At 49.6% G+C, this 23,026-nt stretch overlaps 2 protein-coding genes across 2 annotated transcripts in view; both read left to right on the top strand.

Annotated features, from left to right (window-relative positions):
• Positions 1–23,026, top strand: part of LOC147614063 (alpha-1,3-mannosyl-glycoprotein 2-beta-N-acetylglucosaminyltransferase-like) — a 122,871-nt gene that overhangs the window by 53,200 nt on the left and 46,645 nt on the right. The window contains exons 4-5 of the mRNA XM_086780359.1: positions 14,983–15,045; positions 15,226–15,263. Coding sequence (XP_086636485.1) covers positions 14,983–15,045; positions 15,226–15,263 — 101 coding nt within the window. The remainder of the gene's footprint in view (positions 1–14,982; positions 15,046–15,225; positions 15,264–23,026) is intronic.
• LOC147614064 (uncharacterized) lies at positions 12,954–13,935 on the top strand. Its single transcript, XM_086780335.1, has 3 exons — positions 12,954–13,052; positions 13,115–13,231; positions 13,855–13,935. The coding sequence occupies exons 1-3, from the start codon at positions 12,954–12,956 to the stop codon at positions 13,933–13,935; spliced, it is 297 nt and encodes a 98-aa protein (XP_086636461.1).

The raw sequence follows: 23,026 nt of genomic DNA, 5'->3' as shown, positions 1-23,026 counted from the left end.
CTGTCTACAAAGTCCTACCAAAGGCCTTGAGTTTGAGGATCCAGCCCTTCGTTGGGGAGTTGATTCATGCTACCTAGACAGGATTCGTCAAGGAGCGCAGTATCCTTGACAACATTTTCACCTTTTGGGAGGCGACGGCCCGAGCTAGATTTATCGCTGAGGACTTGGTCGTGATGCTTCTCGATTTTGAGAAGGCATACGATAGAGTCGATTGGGGTTTCCTAGAGGGCACGATGCTTCGCCTGGGTTTTGAGCCAGCTCGTAGTCAGGTGTTGATGGCAAGAGGACGGGGGCCGAGTTTTGAGTTGACCAGATCAGTCCGTCAGGGATGCCCTCACCCCCCGTTCCTTTTTCTCTTCTTTGCAGAGGCTATGAGCATGTATCTGACAGCAGAGGAGGTTGGTTTGAGAGGACTCCAGCTTCCAGTCCGGGGTGAGGACCTGCTCAATTCTGAGTTTGCTGATGACACGGGATTGTTTCTGCATGGCCAGGAGGCCAATCTACAGAGGGCAGAGCAGTTGCTACAGGTTTTTGGTGTGGCTTCGGGAGCATTGATCAATTGGCGCAAGACAGTGGCCTTTTGGATCAATTGGCGCTCCCGCTTCGGCATGGAGCCCAGACCCGGGATTTAGATGGATTCCTCCTGGCACAGCAGTGCGGTATCTGGGATGCGAGATTGGACTTGATTTGTCACCTGAGCAGCAGATCGCCTCGCTTCTTCTCAGCATTCGGAAGAAGCTTTTATATTGGAGTACAGCTCGGCTATCCTTGGCTGGGAGGGTGGTGGTGACAAATCAGGTGCTCTTAGCGACTATATGGTACATCACGTCTTGCTGGATCTTCTTGAGCTCTTGCATCAGTCAGGTACAGAGGCTGATCAGGAACTTTCTTTGGTCTGGGCGGGATGGTCAGCCGGCCCGAGCGAAGGTTGCTTGGGCAGTTATTACTCTTCCGCTGGCCCAGGGGGGCTTGGGCATTATAAATCCAGCTGATCAGAGTAGAGCCTTGTTGGGGAAGCTTATTGTTCGGGGGCTCCTTCCAGGCGCTGAGCCTTGGAAGGAGCTGCTTTTTCAGCGGCTGCACGCTAGAGCTCCCCCAACAGGGGGCACTTGGGCACCAGAGATACGATGGATCTTCATAGAGATGAGGAGGACAGGCCTCAGTAGAGGATGGGAGGACAGATTTGCCTTGAGCATCCTGCGAACTTGGGAGCTGCTGAGACCGAGCGGGCCAGACAGCCGCTCATCTGGAGCCCCGCGATACGCACAGAGCATGGTCATATGCTGGGTTCTCGGCCTCGTCTAGCCTGGGGACCATTTGCGGCAGGCCCAGCACGCAGTTTTGGAGATTGGCAGGCCTTTTGCAGTCTCCCGGAGGAGATTCGGGCGGAGAGGCTGAGTCACTTCAGAGGGGGGTTGATTATGAGGGATGACATTCAGGAGGCACTCACTGAGGAGTGGTTCATGCCTTTCGAGCCAGCGGCCCCACGGTGGATGGGAGCCTTTACACAGTTGGAGATCCTGATTGTTGTCAGAGCTTGCACTGAGGATGGTAGATGCCTCTACTATGAGATACAGGATGAGGGCAGACTTCAGAGAGTGGAGGCGGAGTCGCCTTTGGTTGCAGAGTGCATCTTTCAGAGGATACGGGTAGTGGCCGCCGCTTCTCGGAAGTGGCATATTGATCCAGACCCTGCAGATGTGGACTCTGATTAGCGCATATGGGCATATGCTGCGCGCCCCTTGGCCCGGCTCTTGTGGGACCCTGGCGAGTACGAGTGGCAGGATCCTTTTGCATCCCCCGAGGCCACAGAGATCACCTTTTTCCAGTACACTGTTTGGCTGGGGAGGCATATTTTGACTGCGAGGAGGATGGTCTCTCCAGCTGCATCAGAGCTTTGGCGGCTACAGGGACTCTCACAAGAGTTCTTGGAGGATTTTTGAACCAGGCTCTGGGCTAGCCGACAGGCACGCAGGATCTCGACTTTCCAGTGGCTGGTTGCCCACAGGGGCTCTGCAGTTGGCACCTGGCTTGTCTACAGTGGCCTTTCGTCGGCCTGCGTCCGATGCGGCCACCCATTGGAGGCACACAGACATTGCCTATGGGGCTGTCCACAGGCGCAACAGATTTGGTTGAGGATGCTGCACATTTTGGCCCCCCTCTCTTCAGAGGGCATGTATACGTGGGGAGCCGCTGCTTGGTCGACTTCGTCAGGGCCTGCTCTGGGACAGCTAGGCCATGAGATTCATTAGGGGCCAGCCTCGCCTTGTTTCTTCACCGGATTTCTCGTCCGCCGGCTGGACACAGGAGAGGGATTTACGATGGGAGCTCCTCAGCAGCCTCACCATATGGTTCACCTGGAGAGCCCGTTGTTCCAGGGCCTTTGAGGGGAGACTGGAGCCACCAGCAGAGACTGTTCGGAGTATCTAATAGGAGTTGATTCACACCCTGCGAGGATAGTATGACCGCATCTGGGGCGACTCGGATCGAGCGATCTTGCGGCGCCAGGGCTTCCATACCACTTGGCGCAGCAGCCCCTTCTATACTCTACACGCGGGTACCCTTGCTGGCACTACAGGCCACCTGTTTGGATTTCCCCCCCTCCTATTGTATGATATAGCCTCTCAGTTATGTGTACTTTTTTATTTGTACTTTTTTGCACCTAGGGAGAGTCTCCCTGGCTGCCTTGATTGCATCTCTGCTCTGTCTTCTTATGAGCAAGAGAGGGGTTTTGTAGCCCAGTGGGCGTTTTTTTTATAACTAATGAAAGGATCTTTTCTCGGAAAAAAAAAAAAGACGTCCAGTACGACATTATACTTCGTCATATTATACGTCCTATCTCATACCTGGCTTCTATGTGACCGAGTTCAGAAGGTTTTGGCTTGGCCAATACCGCAGACAATGAGACAACTTCGTTCTTTTCTCAGTTTTGTTGTTTTTCTTTGAAAACCTGTGCAAGAGTACTCTCAGCTCACACCTTGTTAAAAGATCGTGGACGTAAGTCGAATCTGCCTATCCCTTGGAATAATAATTTGGATATGGCCTCCAGACTTTCGAAAGATAAAGTCAAGGAACCCCTACCTTAGCACTACCCGATCCTAGTCGGCCTTATGTTATTGAGACTGACGCGAGTGACTATGCAATCGGGTCTACTCTATTCCAAGATGGTAGACCTGTTGCTTTCGAGAGTCGAAAGCTAGACGACGCTCAATCTCGTTGGCCAACCCTTGAAAAGGAGCTTTATGCTCTCATTTACGCTCTCACGGTTTGGATGCATTATTTATATGGCTCCAAGTTTGTGGTATTGATTGATCATCACTCAATCAAGTATGTGTGTGATGCGGATAATTTGAGAGGACGAAAAACTAGATGGACAGAGTTAATGCAAGATTTTGATTTTGAAATACGCTATTGAAAGGGGTCCATGAATAGTATAGTAGATGCACTTAGTCAGATCAAAAAGGTGTACTTAGTGTCAGATTTATCAAGCAAATAAAGCTGAACGCTTTAGACAGGCTGGGATGTTGGATCCTTTGCAAATCCCAAGTAATAAGTTGGAAAAAATTTCCATGGATTTTATTACCAGATTGCCAAGAACACGTCAAGGCCACAATTCCTTCTCTACAACGGTCTTCCGGCGGCCTGCGTCCGATGCGGCCACCCTATGGAGGCACAGAGACATTGCCTATGGGACTGCCCTCAGGCGTAGCAGATTTGGCTGCGGATGCTGCGCATTCTGCCCCCCCTCGCTCCAGAGGGTATGTATACGTGGGGTGCCGCTGCTTGGTCGACTTCGTCAGGGCCTGCTATGGACTATGAGATGGAGCAGGACAGCCAGGCCATTAGATTCATTAGGGGCCAGCCTCACCTTGTTCCTTCACCGGATTTCTCGTCCGCCGGCTGGACACAGGAGAGGGATCTACGATGGGAGCTCCTCAGCAGCCTCACGATTTGGTTCACCTGGAGGGCCCGGTGTTTCAGGGCCTTTGAGGGGAGACTGGAGCCACTAGTAGAGACTGTTCGGGGGATTTGGCAGGAGTTGATCCACACCCTGCGAGGACGGTATGACCGCATCCGGGGCGACTCGGATGAGGCGATCTTGCGGTGCCAGGCCTTTCACACCACTTGGCGCAGCGGCCTCTTCTATACCCTACACGCGGGGTCCCCCATTGGCACTACAGGCCACCTGTTTGGCTTTTCCCCCCTATTGTATGATATAGCCTCTCAGTTCTTTGTACTGATACTTGTACTTTTCAGCACCTAGGGAGAGTCTCCCTGGCTGCCTTGCTTTGTTCTCTGCTCTGTTTTCTTATGAGCAGAGAGGATCTTTTGTAGCCCTACGGGCGTTTTTATATAACTAATGAAAGGATCTTTTCTCGGGAAAAAAAAGAAAGGACACCCCTAACGGACTGATCTGGTCAACTCAAAACTCGGCCCCCGTCCTCCTGCAATCAGCACTTGGCTACGAGCTGTGGAATATAGAGCCGCCACTCCTCGAATCCAAACTGGCTCAAAGCCCAGGCGAAGCATAGTGCCCTCTAGGAAACCCCAATCGACTCTATCGTATGCCTTCTCAAAATCGAGAAGCATCACGACTAAGTCCTCACCGAGAAATCTAGCTCGGGCTGTCGCCTCCCAGAAGGTGAAAATGTTGTCAAGGATACTACGCTCCTTGACGAATCCTGTCTGGGTAGCATGAATCAACTCCCCCAGAAAGGGCTGGATCCTCAAACTCAAGGCCTTTGCTAAGACCTTGTAGACAGTATTGAGGATCGTAATAGGTCTCCAATGCCGAATATCATGTGATACTCCCTCCCCCTTGGGGATAAGAAAGATCAAGCCCTCTGAAAAGCTTTGTGGCATCACCCCAGTGTCCAAAACATACTGAAAGCCCCTGCGGAGGCTGGCCCCAAAAGGTCCCAATAGCGCATAAAAAAGGCAGGCGTCAATGCGTCCCCAGGGCAACTATGGCGTGGAAGGGCCCTCAAGGCCTCAGCAAGCACAACCTCTGAAAGAGGCTCACCCAGAACTGTACGCATACGATCTGTGACCCTCCTCTGCACATGGGCCCACACAGTCTGTCTGCAAGCATCCCGAGCCTCAGTTTGCTGGCTCCGCTGAAAGCAGGTCTCTATAGAACTCAGTGGCAATGGCTCTGATCTCCCTGGGCTCAGTGGTGGCTACTGATTCGTCCGGCCTCCCATGCTGGCGGACTCCTGCTTGAGCATGGCGAGGTCCAGTAATCTCAAAAAACTCCCCAGTCACTCTATCGCCAAGCTGCGTCCACTGAGAGGCCTGGCGAAGATAGTAAAACTCATGTCTCTGCTCCTCTGCCTCTCTAACCTCCTGGCGTGCCTGGCTCAGCTGGGACACCACCCACTCACATGTAGGCTGCTGCTCCTGAAGGCGCTGAAGCGAAGCAAGGCTACGTCTCAACCGACGCTCCCGCTCGCGAGTCTCTCCCAGCCGTGTCAAGGCTGCAGCGTGCAAAAAAGAGCTGAGCTCGATGAGTCCCTGGGCACACTGTCCTGCTGCATCCTGGTCAGAGCTCTGACTATCATGACATATCCTCTCAATGTCCTCAGCGAGACTAGGATCTGTAAGTACCCTCTATGGGATCCTCAACTGCAAGCTGGTCTCCCGTGTCCTCTCCTCAAGTGTCAAAATAACTAGCGCATGGTCTGAGAAAGAGGTGCCAGCGAGAATGCCAACGGAGCCCCCTCGCTCCCCTACTTTCAGGTATCTCATGACACCTTTCACTGCTTCCCAATGCTTCTTGCCAGGGTTGGCCATGTATCTAGAACCACTCCCACTGCAAATGCAATGTCCGGCCTAGTAGCAACCATGGCATACATGAGACTGCCACAAGCTGAAGCATACGGAATCTTGGCCATATCAGCCCTGTCACTATCCGACTGTGGGCTGTCCATAGCACTGAGTTTCACATATGGAGGCAAAGGAGTACTAGTCTTCTTCCCCCCGTCCATATTGAACCTCTGCAAAACTTTGCCAATGTATTCCTTCTGAGACAAATACAACACATGCTGATTTCTGTCCCGAAGTATCCGCATACCCAAAATGTGATTTGCATCACCCAAATCCTTCATATCAAAGGTTTGATGCAGCCTCTGCTTCAAGGCATCCATCTCTTTACGAGATTTCCCGGCAATCAACATATCATCAACATACAAGATGAGGATCAATAGACTGCCATCCAAAGCTTTCTTGGTGTATAAGCAGTGATCTATGTCACTTCTCCTGTATTTCTGGGATTTCATGAATGTATCAAATTTATGATACCATTCCCTTGGTGCCTGTTTGAGCCCATAAAGACTCTTTTTCAGCTTGCATACAAGCTTCTCCTTTCCACTTACTGCATAACCCTCTGGCTGTTGCATATATATCTCCTCATGGAGATCACCGTGAAGAAAAGCAGTCTTCACATCCATCTGAATCAAGTCCAGATCATCATGTGCAACCAAAGCCAACACAGCTCTAAGTGTGGTCATTTTGACCACTGGAGAGAAGATCTCATCAAAGTCAACACCATATTCCTGCTTGAAGCCTTTAGCCACTAACCTAGCTTTGTATCTTGGCTTTGCATCAGGTGCAACTTTGAGCCTGTAAACCCACTTGCATGGTAAAACCTTCTTGCCTGTAGGCAAATGCACCAACTTCCATGTTCCATTTTTGTGCAGAGAATCCATCTCTGACTTCATGGCACGCTCCCAAAGAGCCTTGTCTGCCCTCTGTAAAGCCTCCTTATAACATGAGGGCTCCCCACAGTCAGTGAGCATCAAGTAGTCAACCCCTGGAACAAACCTGTCAGGGGCTCTGGAGGGTCTAGTGGACCTCCGTACCCAATGACCATCATTTGCAGGTTGCTGTCCAGCTTGCATATCACCCATTGGTGGCTCCTGTTCCATGCCATAAGGCTGAAATATCATGCCCGGTATTTCTTCTAACTGTGGTATATCCATAGGGATATCTTCTGCCATCTCTGGCTGTCCATTTGGACCATTTTCAGCACCATTTAAGGGCTGGTTTTCTGCTGTAATGGCTGATTTACAGCCCTTGGTTGTTGTCCATGATGTCCATCATCATCAAAGATGACTCTGCCAGGCTCCTGTTGCCTTCATCAAAAATGACATCATTGCTGCGTATAATCTTTCTATTCACGGGATCCCAAAGTCTATACCCCATTTCACCTCTGTCACCATATCCTAGGAATATGCATTTGTGAGACTTAGGATCAAGTTTGGTGCGCATTTCCCTGCGTATGTGCACGTATGCAACGCAACCAAACACTCTCAAGTGCTTGTATGACGGAGGCTTCCCTGTCCATACTTCCTCTGGCACTTTCCCACCAAGCCTCGTGTTAGGTGACCTGTTTATAAGGTGAACGGCTGTCATAACAGCTTCAGCCCAAAAACCATGAGGTAACGCAGCATGTGACAACATAGAACGGACCTTCTCCTGAATGGTCCTGTTCATCCTCTCTGCTGTCCCGTTTTGTGGAGGATCATAAGGAGTAGAGAGCTCCCTCTTGATGCCTTTAGCATCACAAAAGTCCTGAAACTGTTTGGACATATACTCTCCACCATTGTCGGAACGCAAAGCCTTCAGTGTTTTGCCAGTTTGATTCTCAACAAGAGCAACAAACTTCTGAAACACTGAGAATGTATCACTCTTCAAACGAAGAGGATAAACCCACACCTTGCGTGTGGCATCATCAATAAAAGACACAAAATATTTTGCCCCTCCCAAAGAAAGCTGAGGCATCTCACATACATCTGTATGCACAAGCTCTAACTGAGCATCTTTCTGTCCAAGAGCTTTCTTGTGGGGGCGCTGTAGTTGCCTACCATATATACAATGCTCACAAAACTGAAAACTTGAAAACTTTAGAGAAGGCAAGTAACCCAAACGAGACAATTGCTCCATTCCCTTGACACTCATGTGTCCCAACCGGCTATGCCACATAGAAATTTCCGGCAGCTCGGTTGCATTTACATTAGCATGGTGACAAACACCTGCATGCATGAAATAAAGAGTGTCCACCTTAGAGCCTCTGGCAACAACCAGTGAGCCCTTACTAATTTTCCACTTTCCACGACCAAATGTGGTAACATAATCAGCATCATCAAGCTGTCCAGTAGAAAGCAGATTCTTCTTGATCTCAGGCACATGCCTGACATCATGGAGCATAAGCTGTGAGCCATCTGAAAACACAAGCCTCACATCACCTCTGCCAAGAATTTTGCATGCATGGTTATCACCCAAATAAACCACTCCTTCATTGCCAGCAGTATACCTGACAAACAAGTCTCTGCCTGTGACATGAAAGGAGGCACCTGAATCAATGATCCATGAGTGCATACCATGACCACCTGTAAGAAGTGAATGGGCATCAAGTGAAGACGTAAATAGGACCTCATCCTCACTGCCACCTGCACATGTGACACATTGATTTCTTCAATCTTGACTCCACTTTTGCCCTTTGGCTTTACATCTTTGGCTTCATCTTTCTCTTTGTCTTTGCCTTTTCCCTTTTCCTTTTGATCATTTTTCCATTTGTAGCATTGCTTTTTGATGTGTCCCTTCTTGCCACAATAATGGCATTCCAAATCCTTTTTGGAGCGAGACTTGCTCCTTCCCCTTTCTTGGCTTTTTCCCCTTTGTTGGGATCTCCCACGTGCATTCATTGCATTGGACTTTCCAACAGAGTTGTTTTTCCTGTTCATCTCTTCTTGAAGAAGAGCACCCTCAACATCTGCATATGACAGCATAGCATGCGAATTGCTAGTGGCTGTCCTGAATGTGTCCCAACTCTCTGGCAAAGTGCATAACAAAAAAGTGGCTTTGAACTCATCGTCCATTGCCAACTTTTGATTAATTACTTGGCTGACAATACCATTAAACTCATTTAGATGGGCTGTCATAGACGCCCCTTCCTTCATCTGAAGACCTATGAGTTTCTTCAACCAATACACTTTGCTTGAGGCACTTTGTTGGGCATACAAGTCCTGCAATCTCTGCCACATTCCCCAAGCTGTCTTCTCTTCACGAATGCTGAAAAGTAATGAGTCTGACACAGACAACATGATAGTAGATCTTGCCAGCTCATCCATATCTTCCCACTCTTCAGCAGTAAGAGAAGCGGGCATTACACCCCTTTCTTTGATAGGCTTGTGCTGCTTTTTCTGGAGCAACACATTGTAGCACTGGGTTTGCCAAATATCATAATTATGCGAGCCTTCAAGCTTCTTGATGTGAAGCAATGAAGAGCTCTCACCTGTGGTTGCCATAGCAATATGCAACCTGTCAATGCCTGACTCCCTGCAAAATGTGCAAAAACTGCACCAAAAGCACACAAAGTGCTCACAGTTGTTCTCCCAAGCTTTATCTCCCACTGCGGAAGCACAAATGCAACTTTTCTCCCACTTTATGTGATGAAATCACCAAAATCTGGTTGCTGCAGATTTAGGACAGCACCTTAAATGTGCTCTGTTGCCCTTCCAAAGTACTGTACAGCAGTACTAAGTGCTCACCTGTGATGTACCAAACCTGTACCGGCAAGTACAGCAGCTGAAATTGAACCTTTTCCTTACTCAAATCAGTGTACAGCCATGCCAAAACTTGCACAAAGCTGTGCCAAATCTGTACCAGCAGGTACATTAGCAATAAATGCTCTCCTGGCTGTCCAAATGAGTGAAAATCAGACTTTTACAGTCCCGAACACTGCATACAACAGTCCCGAACAGAAATTGGGCAAAAACCCCTTGACTGCAAGCTGATTTCTGAGGATTCAAGGCATAAATGTGTTGCCTGCTGCTTTGCCAAGCTTAACAAGCATAAAATCTTGAAAAGCCCCTTGATTTAAGATCAATTGCTGATCATACATGGTACATTGACGCACATGAAGGCATCTAGAGTCTTTGCGATGCTTCCCCCTGGCCACATATACATCCAATACATGAAAGCCCCTTGATTTACAGGCACATTGAGTGCTTGTAAGGCATCAACACATTATCCACAGCATTAAATGCGATTGCCTGCATGCAAATCAATCCAATCGGCACAAAAGCCCCTTGATTTGCACTGCAATTTTGCTGCAATTTTTGCCCGAATGTGCGATTTTTCACATCATACAGCATGTATGACTCCTTAATTGCACAATTACATCAAAAGCCCCAAATTTCGACATCCAATTTCCTGCAAATTGATCCTGATTGTGACCAATGTCACCCAATTTTGCCAATTTTGCTCAAAATTGAGCAATTGGGCACCTGTACCTGCTCAATTGATGATTGTACTTGCTCAATTGCAAATCCCAAAAAAAAATTGAAGCAGAATACCTTGTAATTTCTGATTTTTTGTTGCAAGAAAAGGGGGGTGTGCTGAATTTGGTGCTGCTGCAGAAATCTGATGCTCTGTTCAGCCTCGGAAACCTTAGACCTTGCAGAGACAGAAGGCGGAGAAGCTCCAGCACCCAACATCAAGCTTTGGAAAACAACGGAGCCCAAGAAGCTCCTGCGGGGCTGCTTCTGCTGTTACTGTTGTAGAAAGTGAGGCCAGAAGGTGCAAGGCGATGGCACAGCGTACAATTCGTTGGCTGCCCAACATACGTGGAGCGAACGAATTTGCCTGAGGAGAGATTCGCTGGTACACGCACAACAGATACTCCTCGCTCGCTTGCTCGCCTTCGCCTTCAACATGAGTCAACGTGCGCGCTAGCCTTCGCTTCACGCCCAGCAGCCAGTCGACGCCCAGCGCTAGTGATTACGCCTTGCCTCTATTCGGCTGTGGTCATCGCTTCTACCATGCCGTGCGCTGCTTCCCTTACGGCTTCGCCGTGCTGCTAGGTGGCCTCGCGTGTTGGTTCAACGCCCGCCACCTAATGGATAGCACTACACGCGACGGGCCTTTCTCTCGCTCGTTGCTGTGCTTGATTAGCTGCGCCTGGTTGTCAAAACTGCAAGCATTCACACGCGCACGATTGCAAGCGCACGAGTGGTGAATTCCAGCCTTTGTGGCCACCAGCGCCTTGTAGCTTACACAGACAGCCTAGCGTTCAGTGCTCACACAGAGAGAGAAAAAAAAATCAGCGCCTGCACCTTCTTCTCCTCTACAGCAAATTCGACACCACGATTGTTGGAAGTAAACTACACATGCAGAGAGCTGCAGACTGGCTCTGATACCAGTTGTGTGGGAGAGAGAAGAATCAGGGTTAGAGATTCATGTGGGAGACATACACAGAGAATCAACAAGGGAGAGAGAGAGAGAGAGTTGTGGGGATAAGTCAACTCATGATATGAGTGTGTGACTCCCCTATCACACATGTATATTGCACTAGTACACATAGTGCACTTAGTACATTAAAAGTACTAAGTGTACTATGTACTATAACTTATGGGCTTGTACACACTATAAGGGTGGGCATAACGCCTTTACCCCAACACATTATTAGGTGTAGAGGGTCTGGAGTGGTGAAAAACCAGACATACCCGAATGGGGGCTATTGTCTCCTCAAACATATCAGTCCCTTCCACGGCCAGACAACAGAAGAAACTATAATCCACAAGCTGCCCCAAGATCTTGGGGGCCCCACATAGGGACTGTGGCGGGAGCGCTCTCACCAGGGAGGTGACAATGGTCATCTCAACCGGCTCAGAAAAGCGGTGAATCAAGTGACGGATGGAGCTCGCCGGCGCTGTCTCCGCTCTGGGTCGGGCATTGCAAGGGGGCAATGGGAGTGCTCTGGAGAGGCAGATGGGAGGGGGGAGGGAGGGCTCGGATGATGAGGACGGGGCAGAGTGAACTACTGCGGTTACAGCCGGTGTTGAGGATGGAGGAGGAGGGGGAAGGTGGCGAGGATAGGTGGAGGCGGAGAGGCCGGAGACGGGTGTTGCTGTGAGAGATCCATCGGAGAGGTAGGCTGCAGGCAGGGGCTCGTTGGGGGCTCAGAGAGGTCTACCAGCCTCATTGAGCACTCAGTGTCAAGGGAGGGGGGGGGGGAGATCTCGTTGAGGGATCGGCCGGCACACTAGAGGGGCCCGCTCCGTGACTAGAGAGGGCGCGTCACCAACGAGAAGGTGCTGAAATAAGTGCTCAAAACGGTTCTTTGACAGAACTGAATTCTCTTGAGCTCTGCTAGCCTGTGCGCGTGGCGGCAGCGCTCAACTCTCATGGTCGGCTGGCAGCTCGGGCACGGGCCAGCTGTCCGCCACTCACCGACAGTAGTGGGTCGTCTGTGGTCGGGGGCTGATGCTCCGCTACCTGAGAACCTGTCGCTCTCCTTGCCCCCTGGCGAAGATCTGAATGAGAAACAGAGGGAGGGACCACCGGAGGCGGCCTCCTAGATTACCGTCGAGGGCAGGCTCTGGCTAAGTGACCCATCTGTCTATAAATGAAGCATTGGCCTGGAAGCCTTGAATAATCCACGCGTTGTTGGATGGGGTCACCCCTGGAGGCTACAATGCGGTACAGTATCTGGCGAGGCAACATAGATGCAAAGAGATGGAATCCCAATGCCCGTGCGAGGGCCGAGGCAGCAGTGGGAGGGGACTCCATCACTCTCCCGATGGCACCGCCAATCACCAGGAGAAGAGGAAGGTACTCCTTCTTAAGGCCTGGGAAACAAACTATCTATCATTGGGAAGCCTGACATGCTAGCCAGAGGGTCAGACGCAGGATCGAAGCCGTGTTGCCACCGAGCAAAGGAGGCCTTTGTCGTACGTAGTGCAAGCGGGCTTAGCTGCATGACTTGGTTTGACGCCGTTGGCAAGTCGAATTCATCCTGGTAGTATCAGCGCCCCAGGGGGTGAATATCGGTGATCTTTGCAGGCTCACCAATGTGGCTCGCTTGCAAAAGATCCTTGAGCTATCCGCGCCCAGGGTGGCTATCGACAATTTTGCAAACCAAGGTGGAGGCCTCTAATGAGGCAGCAGTCATGGCGAGAATCTCAAGATCTCCTTTGGAAAAGGAACTGCAAGCAACGGTGGCCTCAATCGGGGATGACGGAAATGACTGCCATGGAGTCCTCCTGAGGGTGAAGACCAAAATAGACCGAAGCTTGTTGAAATGAGCGAAAAACCCCGAAGAAACTAAAAACTCAACCTGCACGGGAGGGGAGAAAGGGCTGAAAGACGAAAAGGAAAACGGGCAAGGCAGGGCGGTAGGAGCAAAGGGCAAAGACGAGAGGGCGGTGCAGAAAAAGTAGGAAAAAAAGTAAAAAAGAAAAAAAAAGAAGAAAAGGAGGAGGAGGAGGAGGAGGAGGAGGAAAGATGAAGAGGAAGAGGAAGAGGAAGAAGAGGAGGAAGAAGAAGAAGAAGGAAGAAGACGGCGGAGGACGGAGGAAGGAGGAGGAAGGATGGGAGAAAGAGGAGGAGAAGGAAGAAGACGAACGGAAGGAGGAGGAGGAGGAGGAGGAGGAGAAGGGGAAGGGGAAGAGGAAGAAAGAAGAGGAAGAAAGAAGTAAGAAGAAAGAAGAGGAAGACGAAGAAGAAGAAGAAAGAAGAAGAAGAAGACAAAGAAGGAAGAAGAAGAAGAAGGAAGAACAAAGAAGGAAGAACGAAGAAGAGGAAAGAAGAAGAAGAAGCAAGTAGAAGACGAAGGAAGAAGAGATGACGAAGAAGAAGAAGAAGGAAGAAGAGATGACGAAGAAGAAGAAGAAGGGGAAGGAAGGAAGGCAGGAGGTAGGAGGCGGCAGGAAGCACGAGGAGGACGGAGGAAGAAGCAAGAAGAAGGAAGAAGAAGAGGAAGGAAGAACGGAGAAGAAGAAGAAGTAAGAAGTAAGAAGAAGAAGACACAAGAACGAAGAAGAAGAAGAAAAAGCAAGAAGAAGAAAGAAGAAGAAGGAAGAAGAAGAAAGAAGAACCAAAACAAGAAAGAAGAAGAAGAAGAAGAAAGAAAGAAGAAGGGGGGGCACGTGAAAGGAGCAGGGCTAAATCGCACGTGCTGAAAAGCGAAAGGAGGGAAGAAGAAGAAGAAGGGGGGGCACATGAAAGGAGCAGGGCTAAATCGTACGAGGGAAAGGGGGGGGGTGCTGAAAAGCGAAAGGAGGGGAGTGGGCAGCTGCGCGAAGGAGGGGAGGGACCACGCAAAGAGGGGGCGGGGGGTGAATCCTATGAAGGCGTAGGCGAACAACAGTTCGATGAGGGGGAGCTCAATCGCCACCACGACCGCTACGACTTTCCCCCTAGGCCAAAGACTTGCAATAGCAAAGCTATTCTTTGTGGAAGAAGTCTTTTATGTTAAGGCATGGATGGTAGCCCAGATATTTATTTATTTAAGTTTTATTCTAACGTAGTCAAGAGCCTTAACTAACAAAACTGATCCGACCGAACCCGTAAGTCACATGATCAGATCAAGGAAAGGACTTGCACTTGGATCATAGAGACTAACGTTTTTTTCCTCTTCAAGAGGCACAGCCGTTGATTCTTTTCCATAGAACAAAGAGTATGTGGGATTTACTTCATCTATCGTACCATAACAGAATTGAGTCTCATTTTAGGGATCCATCAGTACAGCCTAATCCCATTCAATCCCATGGGTTAGCCAATCGCCCAACCACTGTAGTGAAAGGATCCATTTAGGAATTTGGTTATGTTTTGTCCCGGCGGGTACCAGGGAAAAGAGTTCCCAGGCTTAGAAGATTCATGCATTGCACTACGCTCATGTTTTTTAAAAGTAAAACTTTGAAATCATTTTATTTCTCAAATATTATTACAAAGATTTGAGACTAATATAAATAGTTTTATTCATCATAAAAGAAAATCCTAAGCGCAACTAAGACATAAGACTAGAGCGGTCCACATAGGTGAAATATGGGGGTTCTGGGCGAGGGAAGTTTTTTTGGGTTCGGTTTTTGGAAGAGCCGAAGGATTAGTCTCTTGTTCGGATATCCGTGGGCGAGTGGGTAGTTCAATTGTTTTTCATGCTGTCGTTTAATAGACGTTTCTTTTTCTACTGTTCTACAGAGGAAAAACGTCAGGTTGAAGAGAAGAACGAGCAGTTGAGTTCATTGCTTCAAAAATTTGACAGTAAGCAAATGCAGCTTATTCCTTTCTCTTTTAAAGTGATTTTGCATGAAAAGATCTAACACCTTTCCAAATGGAAAATTACATAATTTTAAATTTCTGCAGAGACGTTTTGTTTCCCCTTGGCATAAGAAACAATGTGTTTTAGACGCATCACTTAATTATATGGTTTTTTTCTTGCAGAGAAAGGAGCATTGAGCTTGACAGAGAGGGGCAATGAGGTAATTTTGGTATGGTGTAATTTGCCTTGTCGAAGTTCTACTCATGGGGTGTTGGCATGCTCTGAGAGAGAGAAAGAAAGAAAGAAAGAAAGAAAGCTAGCTGAATTAACGTCTACTAGAGGCCGAACTGGACCTATGAGACAAATCAATGTACAACTGTCAATGTCTTCTGGATGTCCAGAAAAAAAAGGACAAAATGAACATGAAATAAAGTATGAAAGTACTGAGCTAGTGGGAGAGAGAGAGAGAGAGAGAGAGAGAGAGAGATTAAGTGTCTACTAAAGTCCTAATTGGCCTATGAGACCAAAGGGATACAATAATGCCCATGGCATATCTCATCATGGAATGAAAAATAAAACAGAAACAAAACATAAACAAAGCTATCTCACTGGGGTGATACAAAGCTGTCCATGGAAACTCATCATGGAATACTAAGAACATAGAAACATGAGAGCATCATTAGCTCCTTGTAGATGGTATACCACTCTCCAAAATATCAAGCATGGGGCTAATGAGTATGGCCGAGATGTCTCCCTCAGCTATGTTAGCTTGATGGCCGTGGAGCATATCTTGGATCTAGAGCTGATGAGGGGATTGTGGCCGATGGTCAGGGGGCTGGGGGCGTCGGGCATGCTGGAGTGAGGACGCTCGGTCCGAGGTAACTCCTCTTGGGCGAGGTAGGTCTAGAGCAGCTCAAGGAGCGTCCCCAAGATCCACTATACTGGTGATGGTTGGTTGGTGAGGGAGGAGGCGGGGTGGCTGTCACCAATTGGCCGACCATTTGGTCCATCTCCAGTTTTTGTGTCTCGTTCACTTGAGGCCAGGCCGGTGTCTCATGTGAAGAGGCCAGTATTTTGCTGACATGGACGGGAGCCAGATGTGAAGAGGCCAGTATTTTGCTGGCCACCCGTGTTAGCAGGATGGTGTCGTATGGATGGGAGCCAGACTGGTGCCACCCGTGTATGACTTGGACTGTGTTCTATCCATGGGATTGTCATGCCATGGAAGAGCCAGTATTCGTGCCGTGTCTTACCTATGGGACTGTCACTCCATAGGGAGGCTCGTGCCTAGAACTGTGTCTTACCTGTGGGACTGCCACTCCATAGGAAGACCAGGTTTTTATGTTTTACGTCGTGCCATTTTTGTGCCGACAGATATTTTGTACTTGTTCCATGAACGGGAGATATGTCCATGATACTATTTGCACATGCACTCATGTTCTGCATGTTTGAAACTGTTTTCGCATGACTTGTATTTTTGTGTTTGCCTGCTTGACGTGTCACTTACTGAGCGGGGACGCCTGCCAGTGAGTCGTGAAGTCTGCCCTGTCTTCTGACGAGTTTTGGTGCATGTGAACAGGTGGTAAGTATATTGCACATGTTGGTTTAATATTTCATATATTTTAACCCTTTGTTTTATAAGGTTATTTGTTCACACTCACTTAAAAGTGGGCACCCCCTTTGGGCACCCACTTAGGGGCCAAGTTGGGGAGCCCCACTTAAGTGTGTGTGTGGGGGTGGGTGCATGGTCACCTACCCACACCCCCTTAGAATTGGCCGCCCACATGCAAACGTGGGTAGTCAGCCGCAACACAATAGTGCAACTCCCTCTTTAATTTTTATAAAAAGAGCCTTCACCTCCATCGTAGAGATAGCTTCCACCATCTTTCGTAAGAGAAAATCTGCCGGCGACCTCCTTCTGTGCATAGTCTCAAGCAACGCCATCTTCCCATCTCTGCTGGCGACTGAACTTACTGCAGGCGGCTGCCATCTCCTACTGTACTGCTGCGCATACTCTCTTACAGGCGGCTGCATACTCCACAGGCTGCGCTGCCTTGATCCCTTGCAGGCAGACGTGGGCTATCTTCAGCAGGCGCTGCAACATTAGCAGGCTTCGCCTGTCCTTCAGCTGACTATCCCCTACAGGCGGCTGTGCAGGTTGAAGACAGGTGGCTGCACACAGCAGCCAGGTGCCCCCTATGCTTTAGGCGGCTGTTTCCTTGTTTCTCTCATGTGGTTGCACTACAAACCAAGCGCTGCAGCCAGGTCGTTGTCCATCATCAGCATGCTATGCTCCAGTAGGCTATTGTCCACAGTTTGGTATCTGCCTCTCTAACCTCTGGCGTGCCTGGCTCAGCTGGGACGCCACCCACTCACATGTAGGCTGCTGCTTCTGAAGGCGCTGAAGCGAAGCAAGGCTATGTCTCAGCTGACGCTCCCGCTCACGAGCCTCTCCCAGCCGTGTCAAGGCTGCAGCGTGCGAAAAAGAGCTGAGCACGATGAGTCCCTGGGCACACTGGCCTGCTGCATCCTGGTCAGAGCTCTGACTATCATGCCATATCCTCTCAATGTCCTCAGTGAGACTAGGATCGGTAAGTACCCTCTCTGGGATCTTCAACTGCAAGCTGGTCTCCTGTGTCCTCTCCTCAAGTGTCAAAATAACTGGCACATGGTCTGAAAAAGAGGTGCCAGCGAGAATGCCAACGGAGCCCCCTCGCTCCCCTAACCTGTCGCCCACATAAAAGCGATCAATCTTTGATAGATTAGTCCCTCCCTGCCGGCGATCCGACCGAGAGAAACTAAGACTGTCCTGAGAGCGGGAGAAGGCCTCATGCTGCCATGCATCAGTGATCCTCAGTGTCATGCAAAATCGCTCCCAAGGTGCAAGCTCCGTACCGTGCACTGTAACATGACTGCCTCCCACCCTATCGGCCGGGTCCTCAAGCATGTTGAAGTCCCCCCGACACACCAATGTGCGGCCTTTGGCAATGCATCCGTAACATGAATCAAGTGCCTCCTCCCCGCGGGCCGGAGGTATCACCACTCTGATGGGTGCTGGCTCATGGGGGCCCTCTGCTCCAAAAAGCCGTGTGAAGGAGTAATCAAAAGCCTCCGAGCGCTGTCTAGTGTCGAGACGACATAGCCGACTGCGGATAGAGGATATCCGTGAAGCCCTAATCGGCATGGTAAGTCTCCTCTGCGGTGCTCGAGCAAGGTCGGTGCTCAGAGCCCTTCGGACTGCAGGTGAACGCCAGGGGACTGCTAGGGCCTCTCGAGGAGCTCAGGCGAGCGGGGGGGAGGGAGGGGGGGGAGAAGGGGGTGGGAAAGGAGCCGCTGCCGAAACCGGAGCGGGGACGGGAGGAGGCGAAGGTGGAAGCGAGGCGGAAGGGGGGGACGGGGGAGGGGGGGTGGGGGCGAAGGAGGGGGTGCTGGCATCTCCTGGTCCTCAGTCGGCGCTGGGATCTCCTCCTGGAGGGGAGCAAAGCTGTTCCTCAGGGGAACCCAGTGATGCTGAGACTGTGGCTGCTGTTGCATCGGTCTCTGGGAATGCTGCTGGGGCTGTCTCTCTCGACGGCGCCCCTGTCCAGGCTGCCACTCTGAGGTCTCTGTGGGCTGACCGGGGACGGGAGGAGGCGAAGGTGGAAGCGAGGCGGAAGGGGGAGACGGGGGAGGGGGGGTCGGGGCGAAGGAGGGGGTGCTGGCATCTCCTGGTCCTCAGTCGGCGCTGGGGTCTCCTCCTGGAGGGGAGCAAAGCTGTTCCTCACGGGAACCCAGTGATGCTGAGACTGTGGCTGCTGCTGCATCGGTCTCTGGGCGTGCTGCTGGGGCTGTCTCCCTTGACGGCGCCCCTGTCCAGGCTGCCACTCCGAGGTCTCTGTGGGCTGAGCAGGTGTCCCGGAGGCTGCCTGCCGAGCCGCATCTGTGGGGGCCGGGCCATCAGGGGCGTGCTACTGCGGTACAGGTCGGGGTCTCCTGCGAGGGCAGGCCTTGGCCAGGTGGCAGACCTGTCTGCAAATAAAGCACTGGTTCGGGAGCCCCGAGAACTCCACTCTCTGATCAACCCATCCCCCCCCTATCCGAGGTAGCTGAATGACCTTCAGAAGGGAAGGGATGTCAGGAACCAAAACTCTGACCGAAGGTAGCCCAGCTGCTCTAGCCACCACTGAAGCTGCAGTGGGGCCACTCTCGAGCACCGAGCCCACCAGTGCTCCTAGCCTCGAAAGGAGTGGAAGGTACTCGCGGCGGCGGAGTCCAGGGAAGCAAACTGTAACATGGAAAAGGCGCTCTCCTTGCTCGGCCGCTGCTGGGTCAAAGCCATGCTGCCAAGGTCTAAAGATTTGAGTAAAGTACTTTGTGATAAATCTGATAAGGGATTCCCGACTCCCTCCACGGCAACACCCGTTCGGTGCCGGGTAGTCCAAGCTCTATTGGAGAACCTCGGTCCAAAGGTGCTGGGATCGGGAGAGCTAGATTTTTTTTTCGAGAAAAGATCCTTTCATTAGTTATATAAAAAACGCCCGTAGGGCTACAAAAAATCTCTCCTGCTTATAAGAGAAAATGAGCAGGGAATACAGCATGGCAGCCCGGGAGACTCTCCCTAGGTGCTGCAAAATACAAGCATCAGCACAATGGACTGAGAGCCAGATTTGAGTAAAGTACTTTGTGATAAATCTGATAAGGGATTCCCGACTCCCTCCACGACAACACCCGTTCGGTGCCGGGTAGTCCAAGCTCTATTGGAGAACCTTGGTCCAAAGGTGCTGAGATCGGGAGAGCCAGGCGTTAGTACGGGAGCGCGTGTTTGTGCGTGGTCCTGGAACACTAGTTGGGCGCTCTTCGCGGAGTCCAGTGAAAGCACAGGACCGTAGAGACTGGACCACGCTAGTGGTCATTCTGCTTCGAATATCTACTTCGAGCCAAATTGTTTGGTATTGTATTCATCTTGTACATGGACATCATCTGGTTCTTGGAACCCATGGAGCATTGTATTTGTTAAATACTCCCAATAAATATATCGAATATTGAGGGGGGGGGTCGGCCCATTCCGGCCCCAGTGGTGGTGTCCATTTATCTCATTTTATTTCATTTCAATTTCAAGTTGTTATTAAGTTGTCCATTTTAAATTGTGGTATTAAGTTGTGCTATTACGCGTGTGGGTGTCCAACGGAGTCTTTCCCACTTGACGGGATCGGTTTCATTGGTATCAGAGCCAGGTTGTTTCCCTCTTCCTAGTGGGGAAACGAACCTTTGTACTGGACACCCCGCTTTTAGCACACTTAAACACAATGGACAGCCAAGGCAACCCTTTGGAAGTGCCAAATTCGAGGGGTCCATCTAGTGCCTCTCGTGGGTCTAATGCTCTGCGAGGAAGGCCCTTGAAAGGGTAAATGATAGTGAATCAAAGGAACAACTGTCTCGAGGAAAGACAGTCATATGCTTGAACAAGAGCCTGATGCAATGAGGGCTGAAATGGAACATATGAGAAAACTTTTGCAGGCACAAGAGCAAGAGTTAAAATTTTTGCATGAAGATCCCCATGTGCAAAGTGCCATTGAAGCTAGGAAGGCTGATGCAATGGTAGATGTAACTTTTGAGTCTATGGCACGGGAAGTGGGCAAGAAACCAAGGGAGTTGGCACTTGCCTACCTCCTCCGCAAAGGTGACATCAAAGAGGGGGACGACGGAGAGCTGAAATTCAGAAATCCACCTCGCTTGAAGCATGGAGATCCCGCATCTCATAGGTTGAGGTCTTTTATGCAAAAGGAAGAGGTGACAGTCACCTCTCGTCATGCATCTTTTCCACAAGGCACAAAGCCTGACAGATATATGTATGCCAGTGCTCATGGAGGGCATGAAAGTCACATGCATTCAAGACATGTATCTCATGGTAAGGGTGACAGGTCTGCTACTAGAAGAATTTTTCCTTCTGAACTGTCTCATGGAGAGACAATGCCTTATGCAGGTAAGTCACATGCATCTGAGCTTCAAGTTCATGGAGCACATGCCACCATGCCTCATGAAACTTCTATGACGGCCCATGGAGCCCATGCAGATAGGGCTGTCCCGTTGGATAAGGGGAAAAGAAAAAGAGAAGACCATGAGCCTCATGCCAGAAAGCTCAAGGAATTTAAAGCAGGTGACAAATCTGTTAAGTTTGATGTCTTTCATGGAGAACATGATGCTTCTAAAGTGTTAGCATTTGTGGCACAATTCGACATTGCTTTTAGCGATGAGGACTTCACCGAAAAGTCTAAAGTACGCCATGCTAGCATGTTTTTGAAAGGAACCGCTGCTCATTGGTGGATCACTGAAAAGATCACCAAGGATCCCATTTGCACCTGGAAGGAATTTAAGGATAGATTCTATGCTCAGTTTTTGCCACCAAATGCAGAGCAAACTCTCACCCAAAAGTGGGACAGGTTGGAGCAAAGAGATAATGAAAGCGTGCAACAGTATGTTAACAAGTTTTGGAAAGTATTGCTGGAAGTAACTCCCTTTATGCAAATCACTGAGGATGAAAGAAAGAGGAAGTTTCGCTCTGGACTGCAACCAGCATATCGTTCGGGCATTGAATTGCACCCGAAACATACTTTGCAACAGCTCACAGCTTCTCCTCTTGCTACGGAGCAATTGGTGATCAAGATTAAACAGGATCAAGGAGGTTCAAAGGGGAAAGACAAGGCTGTCCCAAATGTGCAAAAGGGTGGACAGCCACCTAAAAAGAACTTCCGGGAGACCTACAAGGGTGGTAAAGCTGAAAATAACACATCTAAAGATCAGGGCCCAAGGAAGAACAAATTCGGCTTAACCCCGGAGCAAAGAGAGCAATATGCCAAGGATGGAAAATGCTTTTCTTGTGGTAGCAAAGACCACATGTTTCGACAACGCCCTGACCGCAAACCTAAGCACGAGGACAAGCAGACCAAGGCTAATGTACATGCAATTCCTGATGTGCAAGGAAATACAAGTCATGATGCAAAAGAGCGAATGGTTTGCAAGGCTTGGGGGCAAATCAAGGATCAGCCCGCCTTATTCATGTTTGATGACTGTGCAATCGATAACTTCATCTCTATGCAAACGGCAGCGGCATTGGGTATTGAGGTTGAGAATATGGGACCTCAGATTGAAGCCGAAGCTGCATTTATTGGTAAAGAGGTGCAGGTTATCCCATTGATAGGGAAGTTGCGCATCCATATCCAGGGCTACCTTGATAATGAACATTTCCTAGTTGCTCCACTAAATGGATGTGATGTATTGTTGGGCAAGCCGTGGCATCATAGGCTTGAGTCCCGCAAAGAGTACAAGACCAATATGATTTCTTTTATGCATAAAGGCCGCATGCATTTTATTGATGCTGGCAAAGAAGGGGATTCCATCCCACTTGTATCACACATCCAAATTAATAAAGCAATGAAAAAGAGTCTTTCTGTGTACTTGGTTTTTGTTCGTGATAGCCTTGTGTCAAATCATCAAAATGTGGATGCTATGTCTAATGATAGGCTGAATTTTCTTCATGCATTCAACGACTGTTTTGCTGATTCATTGCCAGGAGAATTACCTCCCCAAAGGCCCGAAGATCACCGCATAGATCTTGTGCCAGGTAGTTCTCCACCCAACAAACCCACATACCGAGTGAGTGCTCCACAACAAGAAGAAATCACGAAGTAGGTAAATGAGCTTTTAGAGAAAGGTTTGGTTTAGCCCAGTTCCTCACCTTACTGCTCTCGTGTGCTTCTTGTTCAAAAGGAGGACGGATCATTCCGTATGTGTGTGGACTATAGAGCTTTGAACAAGCTTACCATCAAGAACAGATTCCTAATTCCACGAATTGATGATATTTTGGATAAGCTTGATGGCTCGGCTTGTTTTAGCAGACTTGATTTGAAAAGTGGTTATCACCAAATATGTGTGGTGCCACAAGATGTCCATAAAACTGCATTTAGGACATCCTTTGGACTATATGAATTTTTGGTAATGCCTTTT

Source organism: Cibotium barometz, chromosome 42, assembly GCF_041138505.1.
Source record: "Cibotium barometz isolate CiBa-2024 chromosome 42, ASM4113850v1, whole genome shotgun sequence".
In the NCBI taxonomy this organism is placed as follows: Eukaryota; Viridiplantae; Streptophyta; class Polypodiopsida; order Cyatheales; family Cibotiaceae; genus Cibotium; species Cibotium barometz.
This window is presented reverse-complemented; position numbering and strand designations above follow the sequence as displayed.